This window comes from Thamnophis sirtalis, unplaced genomic scaffold, assembly GCF_051295495.1.
Source record: "Thamnophis sirtalis isolate CommonGarterSnake01/CBP01778 unplaced genomic scaffold, rThaSir2_p1.2 scaffold_11, whole genome shotgun sequence".
Lineage (NCBI taxonomy): Eukaryota > Metazoa > Chordata > Lepidosauria > Squamata > Natricidae > Thamnophis > Thamnophis sirtalis.
The window spans coordinates 48,243,372-48,266,396 of record NW_028261391.1 but is presented as its reverse complement, the minus strand read 5'-3'; the positions used below and the strand labels follow the sequence as shown (position 1 = coordinate 48,266,396).

At 40.2% G+C, this 23,025-nt stretch overlaps 1 protein-coding gene across 4 annotated transcripts in view; it reads left to right on the top strand.

Annotated features, from left to right (window-relative positions):
• SH3PXD2A (SH3 and PX domains 2A) overlaps window positions 1–23,025 on the top strand; it is a 128,921-nt gene that overhangs the window by 7,252 nt on the left and 98,644 nt on the right. For 2 of the 4 annotated variants that reach the window (XM_087725784.1, XM_087725782.1), the window contains exon 2: window positions 20,730–20,774. The exons of the other annotated variants lie outside the window; for them this stretch is intronic. In XM_087725784.1, the coding sequence (XP_087581910.1) occupies window positions 20,730–20,774 (45 nt within the window). The remainder of the gene's footprint in view (window positions 1–20,729; window positions 20,775–23,025) is intronic. 4 annotated transcript variants of the gene reach the window in all.

Genomic DNA, 23,025 nt, shown 5'->3' with positions numbered 1-23,025 from the left:
CTACATGGGGCTGCCCTTGAAGAGCATCCGGCGACTTCAGCTAGTGCAGAACGCAGCCGCGCGAGTGATTGCGGGTGCACCTCGATTCACCCGCATAACACCTATCCTCCGCGAGCTGCGCTGGCTGCCTGTCGATCTCCGGATGCGCTTCAAGGTGCTATTAATCACCCATAAAGCCCTACATGGCAGTGGATCTGGATATTTGAGAGACCGCCTTCTGCCAATTACATCCCTGCGACCAATACGATCCCATAGACTAGGCCTCCTCCGTATCCCATCGGCCAGCCAGTGTCGGCTGGCAACCACAAGGAGGAGGGCCTTCTCAGCAGTAGCCCCGGCCCTTTGGAACGAGCTCCCTGTGGAGATTCGTACCCTCTCCACCGTCCAAGCCTTCCGCATAGCCCTGAAGAACTGGCTCGCCCGTCAGGCCTGGGGATAAGGATAGTTACCCCTCCCGAATGATGAATGTATGTTGCCTACCATTTTATGATATGTCTCTATCTTGATGTTTGTATTCCCCCCCTTCCCAGTTTTATGTGAGCCGCCCTGAGTCCCCTCAGGGAAAAGGGCGGCCTACAAATTCTAATAAAACTATAAACTATAAAAAAAACTATAAACAATTCCTTGGGTTACGAAGGTAACTGTCAGGCTCTATTACATTCGTAACTCGAGGATTACCTGTATAATGAGAGTGAGTGAGGGTATTAGGGAAGTCCTTCCTTAGCATTTGGCCATCACAGGTACCCCTCACAAGTCCTGTGCTACGCCCACCATGGCCATGCCCCCTGGGCATGCACCACTCCCAGCACTCCTAGGTCAAACACAACTCTGATGCAGCCCTTGATGAAATTGAGTTTGACACCCCTGGTCTAGGATAACCTATAAAAACTAGCCTAAGTAAACAGAGTCTTGAGGAAACACCTTTTAATGTATCTGCCAGTGAAACTTCTTAAATTGGGGATGGAAGAGATTCTCCTTCAGATTTATTTCATCTTTTAAAAATGTATTCTGCTATTGAACAATGCTTTTTTTGTTTTACTGTTTTTGTGTCTCTCACTTTTCCTCTCTATCAAAAGCAACAAATGGGTAAATTGATACACATACATAACAAGCAAATAATGTTATGGCTATATATGATCTACATATGGCTACCACCATATCATTTGAAAACCTATTCAAATGTGTGCTCACATTCATTTGGGAAAAAAGTTAAATGTAGTTCTTGCCTACAAAAAGTTACCTGGTTTTGCTATGGTCTGGGGCAGGGGTGTCGAACTCGCAGCCTGCAGACCTGATGTGTCACACGCTGGCCACACCTACCCCTATTTTAACAAATGGGAGAAAGTCACGATACATCATATGACGACAATGTGGCAATGCGAGTTTGACACCCCTCGTCTAAGGTTAGGCAATAAAACAGCTGGAATTTCTCTTATTTACATATATGTGTATACGTGTTTGTTTGCTTGTTTTGAGCAGGAAGGGAATCGTATGTGAAAAAAGCCAACTGAAAGCATCCTTCACATATAGTTCCTTCAAGAAAACAAAACAAAACTTAAGCAGGGTAATATGAAGTTGCTTCTTTTCATTACATACTAGATCAGGAGGAGGATACATATTAAATTTATTTTACACACATATACACACACACAAGTTACTTGTATAACTTGGGAAAGCTGCTGTTCACAAGTGGGAATGGCTGCTTATGGACTCTAAACTGGCCAGTAAGTTCGAAAAATGATGTCTAAACTATAACTAGTTCAAATATTCAGAAGAAATTATTTAGACTTCTGAATGTAGCATCTTTGTGCTCTATTAAAGCAGCCTGTCACCTTTTGGGCTACCACAGGCCCTGAAAAATATTGCTGCTGCTTCAAGGTATCAACTCATAAAATATAATTCATTCTATAAAGTAGCCAGACATTTTTTTTTCATGCCAATGTGAAAGCCTAGAAAAAATGGACTGTTTTAATGAGAGGCAGAGAAGTGAATTAGCTCCTGAAAGTTCTGAAGCATTTCTTCTGAACTATTTTTGAAGCACTGACAACCTTATAGCTAATCCTCAATTTACAACTATTATTAATCCCAGAATTTGCATTATGGGTTATGCTGGTTATTAAATAGGTCTCCACATGACCATGCTAAGTTGGCAGTTGTTAAGTGAACCCTTGGTCTGCACTGAGTGTTTTTTGCTGGAAACCAGAAGTAAATGTTGGTTTCAGACATGATCGTGGCATACTGCAACTGATCATATATGGGACATTTGAGAGTGCCCAAAATGCAATAATATGCCCATGCGGGGGTAGAGGGGAAGAAGCCATTAGAAATTTGAACCCAGGTCATAAGTAGCCCTGAGAAAGTTCAGGGCTGAATGATTGACCAGTCATAAGATAAGGACTATCTGTACTATGTATACTTAGAACCTGTACTCATACCTTGCATTGTGTGGCTGAATTAGTAGTTGCTTCCTAGAATAGGGTGGGGTTTTTGTTTCTAGATAAAGTGAATAACAGTCATGTAAATTGAAACCATTGCAGTCAACAAACGAAAAATCCAGAATGAAACACCCGAACAAATTAGAAGAAATTAAACAAATGTAATCTTTTTGCTTTGTGCACTTTTCTGAGAAATCTCAGCTTCATTTGAAATGACTGTCGTGCAGCATGCTGGAAGGCAGGCTTAGGGAGAAGGTATGTGCTTTCTGGCAGCTGGAATTCTTTCTGGCAGTCCTCTTCTGAAATATTTTCCTTTCTGTGTGATTTTTCTTAAAGCTGGCTTGCATCATTTGAAAATCTTAATTTATTTTTATGAGCTGTCAGTGCATGATATGATTTTTGCAAGGTACATACCTCACTGGCAAGTCTGCTAATGCCAACTAACTCTTCACAGTACTGTTGTGAACTGTTCATATCCTGCTAAAGTTTTTCATTGCCAAGGATCGTCTAACTTCACTAGTTAAGTTTGGACAAATGTTCCATAGTTTGTTGGCAGTTTAATAATAGCTTCAAGACAGGCTGCTTAATCTTATTCCAAGGAGGAGTGTGTTAAGTCTGAAATGCAATAGTAAATATTAATGTTGACTAAATATGGACTCTCCAGTAGATCTTTCTGAATAGTGATTAATGTAATTTTTTTGTGGGCCTTCAAAAAGGTAGGATATACAATTGGAACAAAGGACTGCTTGCAAACTGTATTTCATTAGTCCTTCTCACTGAAAACTTTATAAACTGTCCTTTTTGAAATCTGGTCTCAATTAAAGTGTTAGATTTAGATCTTACAACTGAAAATGGAAAAAGGGGAATGCAGAGTTTTATAATTTTGAGTAGTTTTCTTTACATTTTTATTCCATCCTTCAATGTATACATATTCAAGGAAGTTTACCCAAAAATGATAAAAGTTAATAGAATTGTCAGCAACAATCGTTGTTAAAGAGTTTAATAATTGTGAATTATTTTACAGGAGAGTGAAAAGATAATAAAGTAGACTTCTTAGAGACAGAATTCTATAAATGGAGAACCGTCATTGACACCTTTTGCCAAAATCTGTTTTACAGCAGATTTGTGTAGAAACAGAGTTTTAAATATCAGTGCTTTGCATTGTGCTAAGAAAGAAAGCAGTAACTAGTAAAGATCTTTGAAGAATGAATGAGATACATTTCTGATTTTTTTATTCTAGCTACCAAAAGGTACTTGTATTAGACTAAGTGAAATGTCTCAAAAATAAAATGTTATTGACTTTTTCCTTTTTTTTAATGCTGATTAGCTAATTATATTTTTATAGTATTTTGTGGTCTTATAAGCTGCCCTAATTACAAATGACTGGGCCCAGCATACTATTCCCTGTCATACACGGTTTAAAATATAATAAATCAAGTCATAAAATCACAATATGAGAACCCTGGAATGTCTTCCCTCTTTAGTAATAGAAGTTACATTATATCAGAATTCTATTTATCAAATGTAAATATGATGCCAAATGGCGCATCCCATCTATACTGTATCTGACGATTTCTGAGTTCTTCGACCAAAAAAGCGTAGTCTCTCCTGGCTCTTAACATTTGAGGTGGTATCTCTTTCAAAACAGCCAGGTCTTGACCGCCAATTTGAAGCTTAGTGTTATAAGACGCTTGCAGTACCATATTTCTAAGCTCTCTTGTAGTAAAATATATAACGATGTCTCGAGGAAGCTGCTTCTGCTTTGCCAGCCAGGAGTTAACGCGGTAAGCTTTGTCAATTTGCCAGTCTTGGTTGGTCCCTGGTCTTCCCATCAGGCGGTCAAAAGCTTCCGATAGGATCTGTTTCAGGTTCTCCTGTTTCTCCTCACGCAGCCCCCTTACTCTTAATGCGAACTCCATTTGTCGGTACTGTATCATAATAATTTCTTTTTCAGCATTTTCCACTTTTTGTTCCACCACCTCTGTTTTCAATGTCAAGTTAGCATTGGCATCATTAAGAACCTCTAGAGTATCTTCCATTCCAGAAATATGTTCTGTTAATACAGTTACAAGACTCAGCATGTCGTCTCTAATTTTATCAACCTTAGCGTCAAATTTCTCATACAGCTCCTGTTTAAGTCCTTTTATTTCACTTTTAATTTCTTCTTTCATTTCTTTTATTTCCTCTTTTCTCTCCTCTCTATTATCTCTAAACTTATCTTCCATTTTAATTGTCTGTGCATTAAGAGCCTCGCTTAGATTACTCAGGAAAAATTCTTTCGTTAACACATCCCCAGCAGGGGGCGTAGGAAGCGGAGGCTGCAGCTTTGTGCCAGGCACTGAGGATGTGCCCCTGGAAGTAGAGGGTGACGACTTCAAGTTAATATTTGGTTTTGAGGCCATTTCAAAATTTATCTGCCTGCAGTTAATAAAACTCTATTGCCTGAATATGCAGCTTTAAGTAAAGAGGCTTTTATTTTGAAGTTTAAGGCTTGGCAAAACTTTCAGTGAGTAAACATTGTAACAAGACCGTTCAGCAGATTCATCACCATTTAACTTCCAGATAAGCAAGGTTAATGAAGGAGTAAAATTCTTCTATTGTGAAACCAAAACATATGATAAGCAATCTCTTTTGTTTTGAATTCTTGTGAGGATTAGCAAAAAGTGTTCGTTATTACCGGAGAAACCAGCCTGCTTGGCGCCATTTTAAAAGCCTCTAAGTAAATAATTTTTCAGAGGAGAAAAAGAAAAGAAGCTAAAATGTTGATAAACAATTATTGTCCACGCAGTAAACGGATTCAGCTCGTGATAAGATTAAATCAAACAAAACTTTGAGCAGAGTGGGGGAGACCTACTTTGTCCTGCACAAGGCAGTTTGAAGTTCCCAGCACGGACAGCCGTTCTGCCTTAGGCTAGCCCCCCTTTCCTTGCAAGCACAAAAGCTGCAAAAATCGAAGAGCATTTGCCAGCAAAACAGTTTCTTCTTTCCTTCTTGCCTGAAGGATAAGAAAACCTGATAAGACGTCAGATGGAAGATCCTCTAAACAGGTACGTAGCCAGGAATTCGGAGGCAGCTGATTTTTTGCTGCCACCACCAGCAGGCTCCTCCCAGGAAGACGCCTCAACGGTACCGCCTCAACTCTGTATGGAAAGCCAGAGATTTTTATTATAATATATTGAAGGCCGGACACCCTGCACCATCTGGACCTAGAGAAAGACCACAAGAAGGACAGGATAGACAGCAAACTACACAACCACCAGACAAGATGGAGCATCTCTCTTCTCTAGAAGTGCAAGGTGCTATGGAACCAAGACCTAGCCGCATGACTACTAGACGTATGGAGAAACAAGCTAAAAAGCAACAGCATCAACAATCATCGGCCATCGATCAAGGAACTACAATAACAAATCTGGAAGCAGCGGGAGGAGCTAGACCTAAGGTTAAACAGGCCGTGCAGGAAGCTCTAAAAATGCTTCAACCAACCAAAGATGACAACTAAGATTTTAACATGGAATGTCAACGGACTGAATTCTCCACAGAAGAGGAAGAAAATATTTCATTATCTCAAACAGTTTAAGAACGATGTAATTTGTTTGCAAGAAACTCATATCAAGTCAACTGATCAAAAATATTTGATCAACTCAAAACTTGGTCAACATTTTGCAGCTTCTGCTATGGAAAAGAAGAATGGTATAGTTGTATACTTAAGAAAAGATATGAAAGCTGAATTAATAGAAGCAGATCCCTTCGGAAGATATATTGCTTTAGACTTAATCTTAGAAGGGAAAAAGACATTACTTTTGGGAATTTATGCTCCCAATCAATAGCAAGATAGATTCTATAGAAATCTTCATGCTAAATTAGTACAGTGGGACTATAGTTCCTGTATACTATTGGGTGACTGGAATGGAGTGATAGACACTAAGAGAGATAAGAAGATTTCCTGCCTAAATACCAAGATGCGAGCAAAGTTACCCAAATCTTTCTTTGACATTATGGATGATTTTGAATTGAGAGATATTTGGCGAGAAAGAAATGCAGAGGAATATGACTTCACTTTCTTCTCGGACAGGCATCAATCCCTTTCAAGGATTGATTTTATCCTAACCACTAATGATTTGCTTTCTAGGGTCAAGAAAACAAAGATTGCAGCTAGGGTCCTTTCGGACCATAACCCAGTTTGGATGGAGTTGGGAAGGGTAGTGCAGGCAAGAAGGTCTTGGAGATTGAATGAAAACTTATTTAGATATGAAAAGTATATTAATGATTGTAAAAAATTACTATCTGAATATTTTGTTTTGAATATGAATAAGGGTACATCTATGGAATTTGTATGGGACGCAAGCAAAGCGTATATGAGAGGAGTTTTGATGAATATAAATAAAACACATAGAAATAAGCAAGGGTTAAAACGAACAGAACTGGAAGAGGAAATTAAGAGAAAAGAGCTGGAGTTAACAATGAACCCAGACGATACAAAGGTTAAGGAAGCTATTAACATATTAAAATCTCAATTTGACATGTTGATCTCTGACCAGGTAGCTACTAATTTATTATATGCAAAACACAATACTTTTTGTAATGCAAACAAACCTGTCAGATGGTTAGCTTATCAGATTAGGAAAAAAAGGAAAACTTGAAATATATCTAAACTGATTTACAGAGGGAAGGAGGTGTTTCAACAGGAAGAGATTCAAAAGGCTTTCTGGGAATTTTTTACAGAACTGTATAAAGGGGATAAAATTAATGGTTTAGACATAGACAAATATTTAGACAAAGAGAAAATACCTTCAGTTAGAGAAGAACACAGGCAAAAATTGAATCAACCAATAACCTCGGGGGAAATCCTGCAGGTAATTAAGCAATTAAAGTCAGGGAAAGCACCAGGTACAGATGGCTTGACAGCGGTTTACTATAAAAACTTACAGTTAGAAATGGTAGAACCTCTTAGAGAATTATTTAATATGATTCAAACGGAAGGTAAAGTCCCTCCATCTTGGAAGACAGCGTTTATATCTTTGATACCCAAAGAAGATCAAGATACTACTCAACCCAAAAATTATAGACCTATTTCATTACTGAATGTAGATTATAAAATTTTTACTAAAATATTAGCAAATAGGTTAATGTTGGTCATTCAACAATTGATACATACGGACCAAACAGGTTTTATACAAGGGAGACAGATGAAAAGTAATGTTAGATTAATTATTAATGCATTAGAATATTTGGGAAAGAACAACCAGATCCCTGCTGCGTTTATATTTTTGGATGCTGAGAAGGCCTTTGATCGAGTTAACTGGCAATTTCTGCTGAAGATACTGCAAAAAATGCAGATAGGAGATAATTTTTTACAGTCAATTAAAGCAATATACCAACAGCAAACAGCACAAATCATAGTCAATGGAAGTTTAACAGACTCTTTTCAAATTGGAAAAGGTACAAGACAGGGCTGTCCTTTGTCCCCATTATTGTTTATTATAACTTTGGAAGTATTGTTGAATAAAATACGGGGCTTGGATGGTTTAAAAGGGATCAAGATTAGGCAGCAAGAATATAGAGTCCGCGCTTTTGCGGATGATTTGGTCATAATATTGGAACAACCGCAGGAATCCAGTATGGTTTTAATGAATACGATTAATCAATATGGTCAAGTGTCGGGCTTTAAAATAAACTTAGGAAAAACCAAAATATTAGCTATAAATATGAATATTAAACAAAAGGAAGAATTAGGAGTGATGCTAGGATGTGAGGTAGTTAAAAAAGTCAAATATCTTGGAGTTAACATTTTAACTTCAAATGGGAAATTATATAAGCATAATTATGAACCACTTTGGCATAGCATACAGACAGAGATGAAAAAATGGGAGAAATTGCACTTATCTTTGCTGGGTAGGATAGCGGCAGTGAAAATGAACATTTTACCAAAATTTTTATTTCTTTTCCAAATGTTACCTATACTTAAAAAAGATGCAAATCTTTTAGAATGGCAAAAGGGTATCAACAAATTTGTATGGGCAGGAAAGAAGCCGAGGGTAAAGATGAAAATAATGCAAGATGTACGTGAGAGAGGAGGCTTGAAACTACCTAATTTAAAACTATATTATGATGCAGTGGCATTATCTGTAATTAGTGATTGGACTCATTTAACTAATGATAGAATATTGAATATTGAGGGATACGATCTGGTATATGGTTGGCATGCTTACCTGTTATTCAACAAAAAATTGGATAAGAATTTTAAAAGTTATATTTTAAGAAATGCTTTACTGCGGGTCTGGAAAAAATACCAATATAAATTAAATGACAAGATACCCATGTGGGCAATTCCTAGACACGCAATTGAAAATATGAATACAGCACAAAAACAGGACAGAATTACTTACAGACAGCTTCTTACCTCGGAAAGGGGGGTATTACAATTAAAATCTTTAGAGGTATTAAAAGAGGAGAAGGTAGTTCAAACATGGTTCCAGTATGGGCAATTACAGGCTAGGTGGAAAATAGATCAAAAAATTGGTTTTATCCAAGTTGAGGATAATCTGTTTAAACAAATAAGAGATCAAAGCTTAATGCATATAAAGAGGATATATAATGTATTAATACAGATGGATTCGGAAACAGAATTAGTTAAAGATTGTATGATAAAATGGGCTCAAAATATTGAGGAACCAATAATGTTGGATACATGGGAAAGAATCTGGGTAAGAAATGTGAAATTTACACAAGCTCAAAATCTGAGAGAAAATTTTTACAAGATGTTCTATAGATGGCATTTAGATCCTAAAAAGTTGGCTTCTATGTATCCGAATGTACAGCCTAAATGTTGGAGGTGTGGTTCTCTCGATGCTACATATTATCATATATGGTGGACCTGCCAAAAGGTTAAGGCATTTTGGATAAAAATATGGTGGGTCATGCAAAATGTTTTTAAAAGAAGGATAAAGTTTATTCCTCAGTTATTTTTACTAGGTATATGTACTGACTTTACAGTGGTAGAGACCAATTTGATTCTGCACCTGATAACTGCAGCAAGACTGTTGGTGGCGCAATATTGGAAGAAGGAAGACTTGCCTACAATCCAAGAATGGACATTGAAAGTAACAAACTTAGCCGAGATGGCTAAAATATCGGCATATCTCAAAGATCATTCAAATGAGATATATAAACGAGACTGGAAAAAATGGATTGACTATATACAAAATAAATACGGGACTAAGAAATTCCAGTTAGCCTATGCTTAAGATCAGAAATGATTTAAACTGTTAAAAGTCAGTTCAGTAAGAAGAAGCTAAGGTCAATCTAGAATGTCATTAATTTCTTTATTTCTTTTTTCTCAATAGATTTTAGACTGTGTTAGTTAAAAATCCATACCGTGTACGGGTTCTGGGAAGTCGTGGGGGGGGGAAGGAGGAGGGGGGGTGGGGGGGTGGAGGGAGGGAGGGGCACACACAACAAAAAAAAATTGTACCTCAATGTCTTAATGATTGACAAATGATGACATATTTGTGTTTTTTTTTTAAAGAAAAATAAAAAAGTTCTGTTCAAAGAATTCTATTTCACCACAGTCTGAAGAAGTATGAACTTCAAGCTATACTAATCCTGGATAAATTGAGTCTTATTTTGACTGCAAAGAGAAAATTAAGATGTGAGGAATACAATTGGCAACCTGTGAACCTCTCACTGGCATATAGGATTGATCCTTTTGAATATCCCATATTCTAACATATATACATACTGTATAGGGAGTCACTTGAATTTAGACCATTTTAAATACAATACATTTTACTCTGGGTTCAATAGAGAGTTTTGCTTGACCATCCCAAGCTATGTCTTTCCCTCACCCCTCTGCAAAGTAGTTACAAAGAAATATAAACAAGAAGCTACAATTGAAGTTTGTGTGGTTGGCAGTCAGGCATGGATAGACATGCTTGCTCTGAGATCAAAAATGCATTTGTCTCTTGAAAGAGAACACTGAATCCTTTCAAGAAGTTTATTCTTACACTACCCAGATCCAAAGGTTTTGGGGCGGTTAGCAGATTCTCTCCACTTGGTTAGAAAGTTCATCATTTACCTCTATGGTCCACACATACTGTATTCTACCTTTTCCGGAAGCTTCATCTGCGTTCCCGACAGAGGAACCTGTGGGAACGAACGTCAACTGCTTCCTTCTCAGAGCAGAGGAAAAATTGCTGGTCCTGATCCTACAAGCCTGTGCGCATGTGCGAGATCAGAGATGGCTGCCAGGCGTTTCATTCCGATCTAACGAGGTGAACAAACGCTGAAAACCCCCGAAGAACAACAACCTCGTACCTCGAAAAAAGGTCTTTGGGGATGTCCGGAATCCAGGGGACCCGAGGAGCTCAGACCTTTGCGGGGGTCGCCGCTTCTGGGCGACCCCGGACTGCACAATCTCCGGAGGTCTGTGAGCTGCCTGCGTTGCTCGGTGGTGGTGGGGGGGCGGCGCCACATTGGCTACAGCGGTGGCGTTTTTTGGCGGCTTCGGCGATTCCACTCTGCCTGCTGAGCTGCTTCGTTGGGCTACTATCGCCCCGGAGGGAGAGTGAACGAGCCGGAACAGTGTTGGGACTGGGCAAATCGGACGGTTGCCTTTCCCTGATGCTGCATCGGCCTTTCCGGATGGCTCCCCTCCTTACTCGGCCTCACTTCCTCTCCAGCATTGCCTCCTTCCTCCTCCGTTCTTGCTTGGTCGGGTGGCTCTTTGGGTGCGTTTTCCTCTCTGCTCGTCCCCGTTGCTGTGGGGTCTCCCCCGGTGTTTTTCGCCCGGCATTTGACGCTCCCCTACTGTGGCACTCTATCATCTGGCCTCCTCTGGCCGCGGCCTCTGGACTTTCAGGCTCGCTGGCACAGCCCCACCTGGCTCTGACTATTATTATCATCACCACCCGCCATTGCCTCTGGGGCTCTATCTGGGACAGCGCCTGTATAAGAAGGCTCCCTGCTTCCCTCAATTGTTCCAGACTTTTTGGACCTATTCAGATCTACAGAAGAGGGGGATACGAGTTACTCCCCTGTATACCTTCTCTGGACCATAGCTGGACGCCAATTATCTCAACCACCTTGAATGCTGAGAGCCATTTGGCTCTGCCTGAACTCGCACCCTAACAGCTGCGCAATCTATCCTTTCTTTCTTTCTTCTCTCCCTCTTTTTCTTTCTTTGTATGAGATATGCATGCGATATGTATGTAATTGAGTGAATGATCCCACTTTTTATTGCCATTATTGTTGTACTTCTGTGTTTTTAATTATTACGTGGGGACTGCCTGGGTGAGTGAATGAGTATGTTTGATTCGGAGGACCTGCCGAGGAATGCGGGGGCATTGGGGTGGTCGGGGGGACTATGGACACGGGAGTGGGCCGGAGCATCACGGTCTTAACAGGGAGGGGCAGATATGGCGGGGACTTTAGGGCTGGCCATTACCGGGGAAGGAGGGCTCACTACGTTACAGAGATCCCTCCTTCCGGCCCTATGAGTCCCACTCCAAGGCCAGATGGCGCGAGTAATCAGGACCCTGGTCTCAGGCTGTTGTCGCTAAATGCCAGGTCTGTAGTTCATAAGGCTCCCCTCATCCGGGACTTAATTTTAGATGAGAGGGCAGACCTGGCATGTATTACTGAAACCTGGCTGGGCCCGGAGGGAGGAGTCCCCCTCATAGAGATGTGCCCAGAAGGTTTTCAGGTGCTCCATCAGCCGAGAGCTCAGGGAAGGGGTGGGGTGGTGGCTATTGTTATCCGAGAGTCTCTAGTACCTTGTAGGATGCCTGCTCCGGAGCTTGTCGGGTGTGAGTCCCTGCTGGTGAAGTTGGACCTCAAGGGTCAAGTGGGTTTGCTGTTAACGTACCTGCCTCCCAACAGCGTTGCAGCAGCCCTCCCCTCACTCCTCGAATCGGTAGCCGAGCTGGCAATTGAGTTCCCCAGGCTTATGGTCCTGGGGGATTTCAATCTGCCTTCGCTCGGTGAACACTCTGATGGAGCGCAGGAGTTCATGGCTTCCATGACAGCCATGGGCTTGACCCAAGTAATTCGGGGCCCAACCCACTCAGCGGGTCACATGCTCGACCTCGTATTCCTCTCGGAGCAGTGGACTTGTGATCTTGGTCTGAGGGGTAGCGAGATCATACCCCTGTTGTGGTCAGACCACTGCCTACTGAGGCTTGACTTTCGGAGACCAAACCCCCACTGTAGGGAGGAGGAACCGACCAGGTGGTTCCGCCCCAGGCGACTTATGGACCCTTTGAGGTTCCAGACGGAGCTTGGGGTTATTCCTGATACCCTCGCCCACAGTCCGGCGGAGACTCTGGTTGCTGCCTGGAACTCGGCAGCGACGGAGTCTCTTAACCGGATTGCGCCACTACGGCCGCTCCGAGGTAGTGGATCCAGGAGGCCCCCTTGGTTCACTGAGGAACTCCGGGAGAGGAAGCCCCGGAAGAGACGCCTAGAGCACTTATGGAGATCCAATAAATCCGAATCGAACCGAGCACTTTTAACATCTTGCATCAAGGAATACATCAGGGCAATCAGGACATTGAAAAGAACCTATATTGCCACCTTGATTGCCTCCGCTGAGTCGCACCCAGCCGCCCTGTTTAGGATAACCCGTTCCCTCCTAAATAGGAGGGATACGGGGGATCCTTTGCAGGGTAGGGCTGAGGATTATGTCCAGTTTCTAGCGGACAAAGTTGCTCGGTTTCGGTCGGACTTGGACTCCAATTTCGCAGATCCAGCCGAGGCACAGGGGGATAATCTGGTAGGCCATCGCTGGGTTGAGTTTCAAGCTGTTGCCCCTGAGGACGTGGACAAGGCCATGAGAGCTGTGAGTGCCTCCACATGTGTACTGGACCCGTGCCCCTCCTGGCTGGTTGCTAACAGCAGGGAGGTGACACGGGGCTGGATCCAGGCGGTTGTTACCGCCTCCCTTCGGGAGGGGGTCTTTCCCCCCGCTCTTAAGGCGGCGGTGGTGAGACCCCTCCTGAAGAAACCATCTTTGGATCCAGCCGTTCTTAACAACTATCGTCCAGTCTCCAACCTCCCCTTTGTGGGGAAGGTTGTTGAGAATGTGGTGGCCTTTCAGCTCCAGCGGTCCCTGGAGGAAGCTAGTTATCTGGACCCATTCCAGTCTGGCTACAGCACAGAAACCGCTTTGGTCGCATTGACCGATGACCTTTGGAGAGCCAGGGACGGAGGCCACGCCTCCATCCTGGTTCTCCTTGACCTCTCAGCGGCTTTCGATACTATCGACCATGGTATCCTTCTGCGATGACTGCGGGAGGTGGGGGTGGGAGGCACTGTTTTGCGGTGGTTCTCCTCTTACCTCTCAGACAGGTCGCAGTCGGTGTTAGTTGGAGGGCAGAGATCGACCCCTAGGCCCCTAACATATGGGGTGCTGCAGGGTTCGGTCTTGTCCCCCCTACTTTTTAACATCTACATGAAACCGCTGGGTGAGATCATTCGGCGGCACGGGATAAAATACCACCAGTATGCGGACGATACTCAGTTGTATCTGTCCGCCCCGTGCCAACTCAATGAAGCGGTGGACGTGATGAACCAGGGCCTTGAAGCTGTTAGGGACTGGATGAGGGCTAACAAGCTTGTGCTCAACCCAGATAAGACTGAGTGGCTGTTGTGTTTCCCTCCCACTAATTCAGCAAGTATTCCATCTTTCAGGCTGGGGGGTCAAATATTACGCCCCTCAGACAGGGTCCGCAACTTGGGAGTCCTCCTGGACCCACAGCTGACTTTTAAACACCATCTGTCAGCTGTGACCAGGGGGGCATTTGCCCAGGTTCGCCTGGTGCACCAGTTGCGCCCCTACCTGAACTGGGAGGCTCTCACAACAGTCACTCGTGCCCTTGTGACCTCTAGGCTAGAGTACTGCAATGTGCTCTACATGGGGCTGCCCTTGAAGAGTATTCGGCGACTTCAGCTAGTCCAGAATGCGGCCGCGCGAGCGATTGTGGGTGCACCTCGCTTCACCCACATAACACCTATCCTCCGCGAGCTGCACTGGCTACCGGTCGATCTCCGGGTACGCTTCAAGGTGCTACTTGTCACCTACAAAGCCCTTCATGGTAGTGGATCTGGGTACTTGAGAGACCGCCTACTGCCAATTACCTCCACCCGACCAATTAGATCCCATAGATTAGGCCTCCTCCGAGTCCCATCTGCCGCTCAATGTCGACTGGCAACTACGCGGAGGAGAGCCTTCTCGGTGGCAGCTCCGACCCTATGGAACGATCTCCCCATGGAGATTCGTACCCTCACCACCCTCCAGACCTTCCGCACAGCCCTTAAAATCTGGCTATCCCGTCAGGCCTGGGGTTAAAGACTGTAACCCACCCGAATAGTATGAATGTTGTGCTTTTAATGATTATGTGTTTAATGATTATGTCTTATGTGTTAATTGTTTGTTCCCCCCCCCCCTTTTCAAGTTGTAAGCCGCCCTGAGTCCCCCCAGGGAAAAGGGCAGCATATAAATAAATTACTCTTACTCTAAACTCTAAGTCACTTCCAAACTGCACCAAAAATATAAACTCAGCTAATTGTGGTTTATTCAGCAAGTCGTGTTAAAAACATGCATATACACTAAGCATCACACTAGGACACAGATGTAGAAATAATGTATTGTATGGTATACTGAATCTGAGTAGGTTTTATTAAATTTATTCTGCCACCCATCTCACATACATGACTCTTGATGGCTAACAATGTTAAGAACAGTAAAAGTATATACAAGAAAATGATTCTCACATTTCTCTCACATGAGAGAAATTACACAACATCAGTCAGCACAACCAGGAAACAGACTCCTAATTAGAAGTGGTAATGCTAACACTAAGCAGACAAGTCAACCTGCCTCTTATGTTTAATAAATCTACTATGGATGAACGATAGAGTCTCTACAACTGATTTGCTAGATTGTATGCTATAAGCAAAATGCTTATGAATTGTGAATTATAATACTGCATAATTAAAACTTGGTGAAGATTACATGAATTTCAGGTATGGCTAAAGTAAGGAAAAGAGTCAGATCTCTTTAGGAGAATGACATTGCAAAACCTTTGGTTGATGCCTCACCAGTTCTAATTGGCTATGGAGTCAATATGTGGAAGAATAACTTCAACAGATGAATGTACTTAGTTCATTCATTAGTTCTATGTTCATTGGTTCTATCCTCTGCTTGATTAACATTTTAATAAATCAGATGCATTTATAATGTTTCATTTCCTTTAAAAAAAAGACTGAGGTCCTAAAGAAGCAAATTATTATTCCAGAAGGCATGGGCCAACTCTCAGGGTGTTTTTGTTTTAAAGAGAGTCTTTTCAGTAGCCTTTATAAATGTCACTTCCAATTAGTAAACTGGAAATGATGGGATTTGTCAGCTGTTCTTATACCATCTTACCTCTCGGACAAGATGTGCTTGAAAGATTATTTTTGTAGAAATGCAAGGATGGCCCCTCTGTGAGAACAGTCACTTCTTAACTACACTCTAAAAGGGAATTGGACTAGTTTAAATTAGGTAAAAAGTGTACTTCAGCTCGTGGAAATTTGGGAAACAAAATGCTGCACATGATCAGATCGAACAGTGCGGCTGCCAGAACAGAAATAAGCACATGCATACTTTATTAAATAACAGCCTAAGAATCTGGATTTTGTTGGCCCAGCCAAGAATGTGGTATCTTAGCAATCTATATATTAGTAAGGTACGTTTGCAAAGACTCCAATCAGCTAAGTGATACTGTCTGGTTGTAAGCCAAGATCTCCCTCCCCTACACCCCCGCCCCTTTAGCAGGCATTTGGCTCTTGCCAAAGTTCCTGCATTTTCCTCCTAGCCTGCATAGCTGTAAATGTTATTGATGGCAATGAAGTTATCCAGGCTCTCTGCAGCATACAGCTGTAGCACTTAAAGCCTTAAAATAGTGGTGTTACAGCTCCTTGAAATCTGAATGTGTGTTCCTTAATATAGCAGCCCTATGAAGTGTGGGTAGGCAGGCTGGAGGTTGTAGTCTGTATTGATTCCCTAAGCCAGCCTCCCCCAGATCTAGACTAACCTCCCCCAGACAAAACAAAATAATCCTATAGATGCCTGATGTCTTAAATAAGATCAGGGTGGGTCCTCTCCACGTCCTCTGGAGGATTAAGGGCAAATATGTTATTCAAAAAACATATTTATGGTAATTTTCAACCTTAATTTCCTTGGACTAGGCGGCTCTGTTTCCCAGGAAGGAATGATATGCCTGAAAATCAATTATAATAATGCAGAATACGCCTTATTTATGCAAAGTGTGTGTAATCCTCTCAAATTACAGTCTGGAAAGATGGCTCTTCTGCAAAAAGAAAAATTAGACAATCCTGATATATTTTTTCCTGTTTCCTTCTCCCCATTTTGCAGTTCATATGATCAGTTCTGAAGCACCATTCAGTCACATAAATACAAAATGCAAATATTTCCAAACATTTTGTGTGTCTAAGAGTGTGCAAAACTAGCCAATTCTATTTTTTTTATTTTTCTATGTGGCATGTTCAAAGTGTGATCTGGTGGATTTATGAAGTGGCAGCATGGTTATTTGTTTCACGTTGAAACGCTGCAAAAGGGACTTTCAATTAAAATTAAAATTAAATATTTTAATTAATTAAATTAAATATTTGCTTTTGTGACATTTTAATTTTCTTGTCATTCTGATCTTCAAGATATAAGAGCTGTTTAATATAAAGCTAATAACACAATGAATGTCTTTTAAAGATGAAAACTGTCTTCTGATTCTGAAGAAACTAATACAGGTAGTCCTTGTCTTACAATACTTCGTTTAGTGACTGAAGTTACACAGCACTGAAAAAAAGTGACTTATGACTGTTCACCCTTATAACCATTGCAGTATCTCCATGGTCATGAGATAAATATTCAGATGCTTGGCAACTGACTCATAGTTATGAAGTTTGCAGTGTCCCAGGGTCATGTGATCTCCTTTTTCAACCTTCTGACAAGCAAAATCAATGGAGAAGCCAGATTCACTTAACAACTCTGTTACTAACTTAACTGCAGTGATTCACTTAACGACTGTAGCAAGAAAGATCGAAGAATGGGGCAAAACTCACTTAACAAATGTTTTGCTTAGCAATATAAATTTTGGATACAATTTTGGTTGCCGATTGAGAGCTACTTGTATCCATGCAAACGTGGGTTCCTACCAGTTCGGCCAAGCATGTAGTAACTCAGCCTGCCACACCCCAAACCAGTTCTATTGTCAGCGGCGCCATTTTTATTTTGGGTTCTGAGCATGCACAGAACAATCTTCATTGCAAAAATTTGCATTCCCCCCCTTTTCTAACGTTCTGCACATGCAAAACATTTTGTGTGCCAAACCAGCAATGCCAGTAGCAACCCACCCCTGTATCCATGTTTTAAAACAGTTTCAAATTTCCTTTCCATATGCAGAAGACAGAGAAGGAACAGAAATTCTTTTTAGGCTATGGAAACCAACTCTGAAAATGAATGATTGCTTAGACATATTAAGTGGAAAGTTGACAGTCCTAGGCCAAGTGTAACCTCTGAGTCTCCAGTACCCACTCTAGAATGATGATTAAATAGTCAGCACTATGGTTCCTCATTACCTTTCAGCCTGTAATGTGAGCCTGGAAATAAACTGAACATTCAGTTCAATCAAAAATATAGCAGAGAACATGAAAACTGCATTATTTTTTTATTATTTTTTTATTATTTTGTTACTTGGGGTGGTTGTGATAATCCTGATTTATGGCAAAATGTAATAAGTAATCCAGGTATTTTCATTTATATAACTAACTAGATTATCATTTATTAAGATGAATGTAAAACAAAATTACTTGAGCAATCCAGATTGGAACCTGAGTAAGGAGTCCAGACCCTTTACAGCTAATAATTGAATGGTGGATTCATTTTCATTTCTGTTCTTTCATTCTTTTCATGACTATAAATGGCACTATATAAACTGTTTGCAGTTTAAACTGCAAAACAACTAGACCAGTTTGGTCTAGTGATTAAGGTGCTGGTCTAGGAACCAAGAAGCTGTGAGTTGGGGGACTTTGGATCAATCATTCTGCCCAACTTCTCTCACAAGATTGTTGAGAAAATAGGAGAAAAAAGAAGAATTAAGTATGTTCGCTACCTTGAGTTATTTATAAATTAAAATAAAGGCAGAATAAAAAATAAATGATATAAAAATGGTTCAACATCTCATGGCAGAAACCCAAGTTTTTTTGTAGTTGTGTTGCAAATGCACAGATCACAATATTGTATCATATTATTGCAGTGCATATTTCATCATTCTCCTTTCCTTCCTTGTAACTATCTGTATTCCTTTCCTTTTCTTCCCAGAAGGCTGCTAAGAAAATAACAAATTACTTTTAGCAAGTTCTGTAACTATTCTTCTTCTCCTTTTGGGTTCTTTCTATTCCAATGAAACAAGCAGAGTGCTGCCTGCAGGATGCCAATCTCTGTTTTAGGTGTTGAGAACAATTAGAATATGTATGATTGTCATGCTATTTTTTAAAAATGAAATCCTTTGAAGTAATGCTAAACAGATGTTTAAGGCTAAAATATACTAGCTGTCTTCCCTCTTCAGAAGTACTCTTATTTCTTAACTCTTATTTCTGTCTAGAGCTATCAGATGAGTTTGGGGAGGGGAGGTGATCTGCTAAATTTACCAGAGGCAAATGTATCTTTTCATTGGCAATCTACAATGTACTCTGCCAGGTACTCACTTCTCAGTTCCTAATTCCTTGTGTTGGGAGCTGTTTGTATTGTTTTGCTTCAGTTACTATTGATGGAGCATGTGCAAAAGGAGAAAGATGCTTCATTTAAAAATTTACAACCAGTTACCATTCAGGGCAATCTGATTAAATGGCAATTGTGTGAAAAACTTGCAACTTGCTGTTCTTGCAAATGCAGTTCAAGGTTAAAAATTTCCTTTCTTTTTCTTTTCTCTAAATTCTCTTTCTGAAGTAGGTCAGTTGCATACTATTTTAAAAACTATGTGTTGTGCCACTGCAAGAGCATATGATTCCAATATAGCCTAAGCCTTAGGCATTTTCTTATTCCAGATATTTTTCATCATTGCCCATTTTTTGGTTTTTTTCATTATTGTTTTGGCAGAGGTAGTACAAACTCTGTTAGGGGTAGTTGGGGAGTGCTGAACCCCCCCCCCACTTGCAATTATTTTGTGGCTTTATTTCATTATATTGTCACCTCAGTTTCTCTTTATCCAGACAAATCCCAAAAGAGCAACACATTATGTATTGTTGGGTTTAGTGTTTTAACTGCTCTTCATGAATTGCTTCCAAGTCTACCTTTGTACATATAAGAGTATGGTCAAAGCTTTCCAGGTACAATAGATGTCTGTTCAAAAAATTGTCTTTTAACCAAGACAATGGATTTTGTGAGCAAACCAGTAATTTCCAAGAAAAAGTGCTGTATTTTATCTTATAATAGCCCCTCTATAAAGGAGATGGATGATAGATAATTTCTGAGATGACTGCTAAGACATGGTTGTAGAAGTCATACTAACTTGTAATCAGGCCAAGATCAAAGAGAACATATTGAATGATAAAGCACCTGATTACAGTATGTTCTTTTAGGTGATACTTTATCTGAGAAATGCAAATTAAACCAAGAACGCCTCCTTTTATAACAAAAATGGTTGCAAACCATGAACATAACATGCAGCCCTCAAGATTTCAGTGTGGCTTTCAGAATGTTCCAAATATTTATGTCACATTTTAATTTTTAAGGAGACAGAAGGGGGAAATGATCTAACACCTAGAAAGTATATCCTGTAATTGTATTTAATTGTATTTTAGTTTAAATAAATTATAAATTAGATTAGATTTAATCTTGTCCTGGTCTTTTACAATTTTGAAAATGTAGCCTCTGGTCTGCGCTCAAAAACCAAGTAGGATTCTTGAATGGTTTCAAGGTATTGCCACAAATGTGAATGATTTCACTGTTGTACAACAAACCTTCTGACTAAGAGAAATGTTCCATGCTTATACAAAACAAACACATATGTTGTTTGCAAAACTACCATGGGAACACTTTTGTATTAACTGATGTTCCCTTTAGCGACGTATTTTATTGTTTGCTTGCTGAGACTGTAATGCTGACAATTTCTCTGTATATATTCAAACAAATATAGAATTAAAACTATTCTGTATTTGCATGGTTAAAAACTGCTTCTCTCTATCTCTAATCCCTCTTTTACTTTTCTTGTTTCTCTGCTGCTTCTTTTCTTGGCTCTGAAGTTTGGATGTCAAGCCTATCTGATTCTCCAAAGAAAGCTATAGCAGGTATTGCATTATTTCTGTATGTAAAATTGTGTTTGCTTTTTCTGGGAATGAAGAAAATTAAGTCATTGTTGTAGAAATATTCTAGCAAGATTGTATGTAGTATTACATTTAATCATATCAACATTAGCTGTGTTTGCCTAACAGTAGTTACAATCATAATAAGTAAAATAGTCCTTGACTTACAATCATTCTTATAGTGACTATTTGAAGTTACACTGAAAAAAGTGACTTATGACCATTTTACACCCATTGCAATATCCCAATGGTCACATGATCAAAATTTGGATGCTTGGCAACTGGCAGGAAAGGTTTTTAAAATGAGGCAAAACTCACTTAACAACTGTTTTGCTTAGTAACAGATATTTTGGGGTCAATTGTGTTGTAAGTCGAGAGTTACTTGTAGTCTGCCTTTAAAACCAAAAGTGAGGATTTCTTAAATTCACTAAGCATACAGCAGAAGAAGCAGATAGATTTTTTCTGATTAATCTTTGTTCTAGACAGAGAAAATTATTATCATAATGTCTCTTTTAGATAAAGGTGACTCTGAAAACTAATAGCAGTACTGCATTGTTTTTAAATACACATTCTTGTTATATAATTTAAAAAATGAAACATTTGCTGGAAACTCTCCATTCCCAATCACCTATCCAAAGGAACATGTAGATTTTTTAAAAAAGATATAAAATGGTTGTGATTGGAGCTATGAATTATTCCAATATATGTTCGGAGAAAATTCTGACAAGCATGGTCCTTTTAAGAAATCGCATGACTTGGCTTGAAATTTTTCTTCAGATAGTAAAGAAGGCACACAGAATCAGCTATCCTTGACTTGATCGTAACCAATAGGGAAGACTTAGTAGACAGAATGAAAATAGCAGAAACACAGAGGAGGAGACAAATGCTGGGATTCTTCATTGTAAAGGAAATTAAGACCCTGTTCACACACATGTACACCTTCAAGTCATTACTGACCCCTGGAAAGTCCCTGCAGTTTTCTTAGTAAGATTTTGGAAGTGTAGGAGAATTAGGGAAGAGAGCAGTATGCACTGGCCTGAGAAAGAGCTTCCAGCTAGTGCTTAGTTCCTTTCCTTTACAATCATAAAGGACAAGAACTCTTCCACTCTGCAAAGTCTAGTAATACTGCTAATTGTTGAGCCTATCTCTAGAGATTATTCCAGACAAATTGTTCCACCAACTCCAAAGCAACCACAGACCTCTTATTGCTTAGCCTTGCATGGCTGAATGCCACTTGTATCTCTAGATCACACAAATAAAATAAAGTTGTGTAATTTTGCAAAATACACATGAAAATTAGGGAAAAATGAAATAAATAACTTGGAAGTAGTAGTTTGTAATTTGGAAGACTGCTTCTCTGAATCAAGATGTAGTAACTGGAATATGTTGAGCAAATTCTAATGTTCTTTAGCCAGGAACAAAGTGATCTGCTAGGTTGACTCCAATATTATTTACAAATAATATTATCAAATGATTCATTTTTTTCTTGTAAAATTGTTATTGCTTAATATTTCAGTTTAGGCTGTGCTAGGATTTGCTGATTTTTCCAACGCTATCCAGTGTTTCTTAGTATCAAATACTGGCAGTCGTGGGTAACATAAGAAATCTGTTGCAGGAATCATTACACATTCTTTCATACATCAAAATGTGTGCATCTAAAAATGGCAGTCACATTTTTGCACCCTTTGTGTAAATTTGAGCTTATACAAATTGGGTCTTGCATAATACAGAAACTACTTGTATATAGAAACTTCTTGTATATAAAGAGTATCCCCCCCCCCCCTTAGTGGATTTTCCTTAAATTAATGAAAAGACTACCATATTTTTCAGAATGTAAGATTCACCGGAGTATAAGACGCACCAAAATTTTGAAGAGGCAATTTTTTAAAAAAAAAAAGTTTTTGCACTCTGCAGACCTCCCAAAAACAGCCTGTTTTTCGCGAAAGTGGGCACTTTTTTTCAAAAAAAAAAGGGCATGAATAGCATTTAGGAGGCTTGTAGAGTGTTCCTGGGGCTTGGGAGGGCAAAATTGACCAAAAAACAGCCTGTTGTTTGCTCATTTCTGCCCTCCCCAGCCCCCAGGAGCACTCTAGAAGTCTCCTAAAGGCTATGCACAGCCATTTTGGAGCAGGGGGCAGGGTTTGGGGAAAATACAGCAAAAAATGCTGTATTCAGTGTATAAGATGCATCCAGATTTTCACCCTCTCTTTTGACAGAAAAAGATGTGTCTTATACT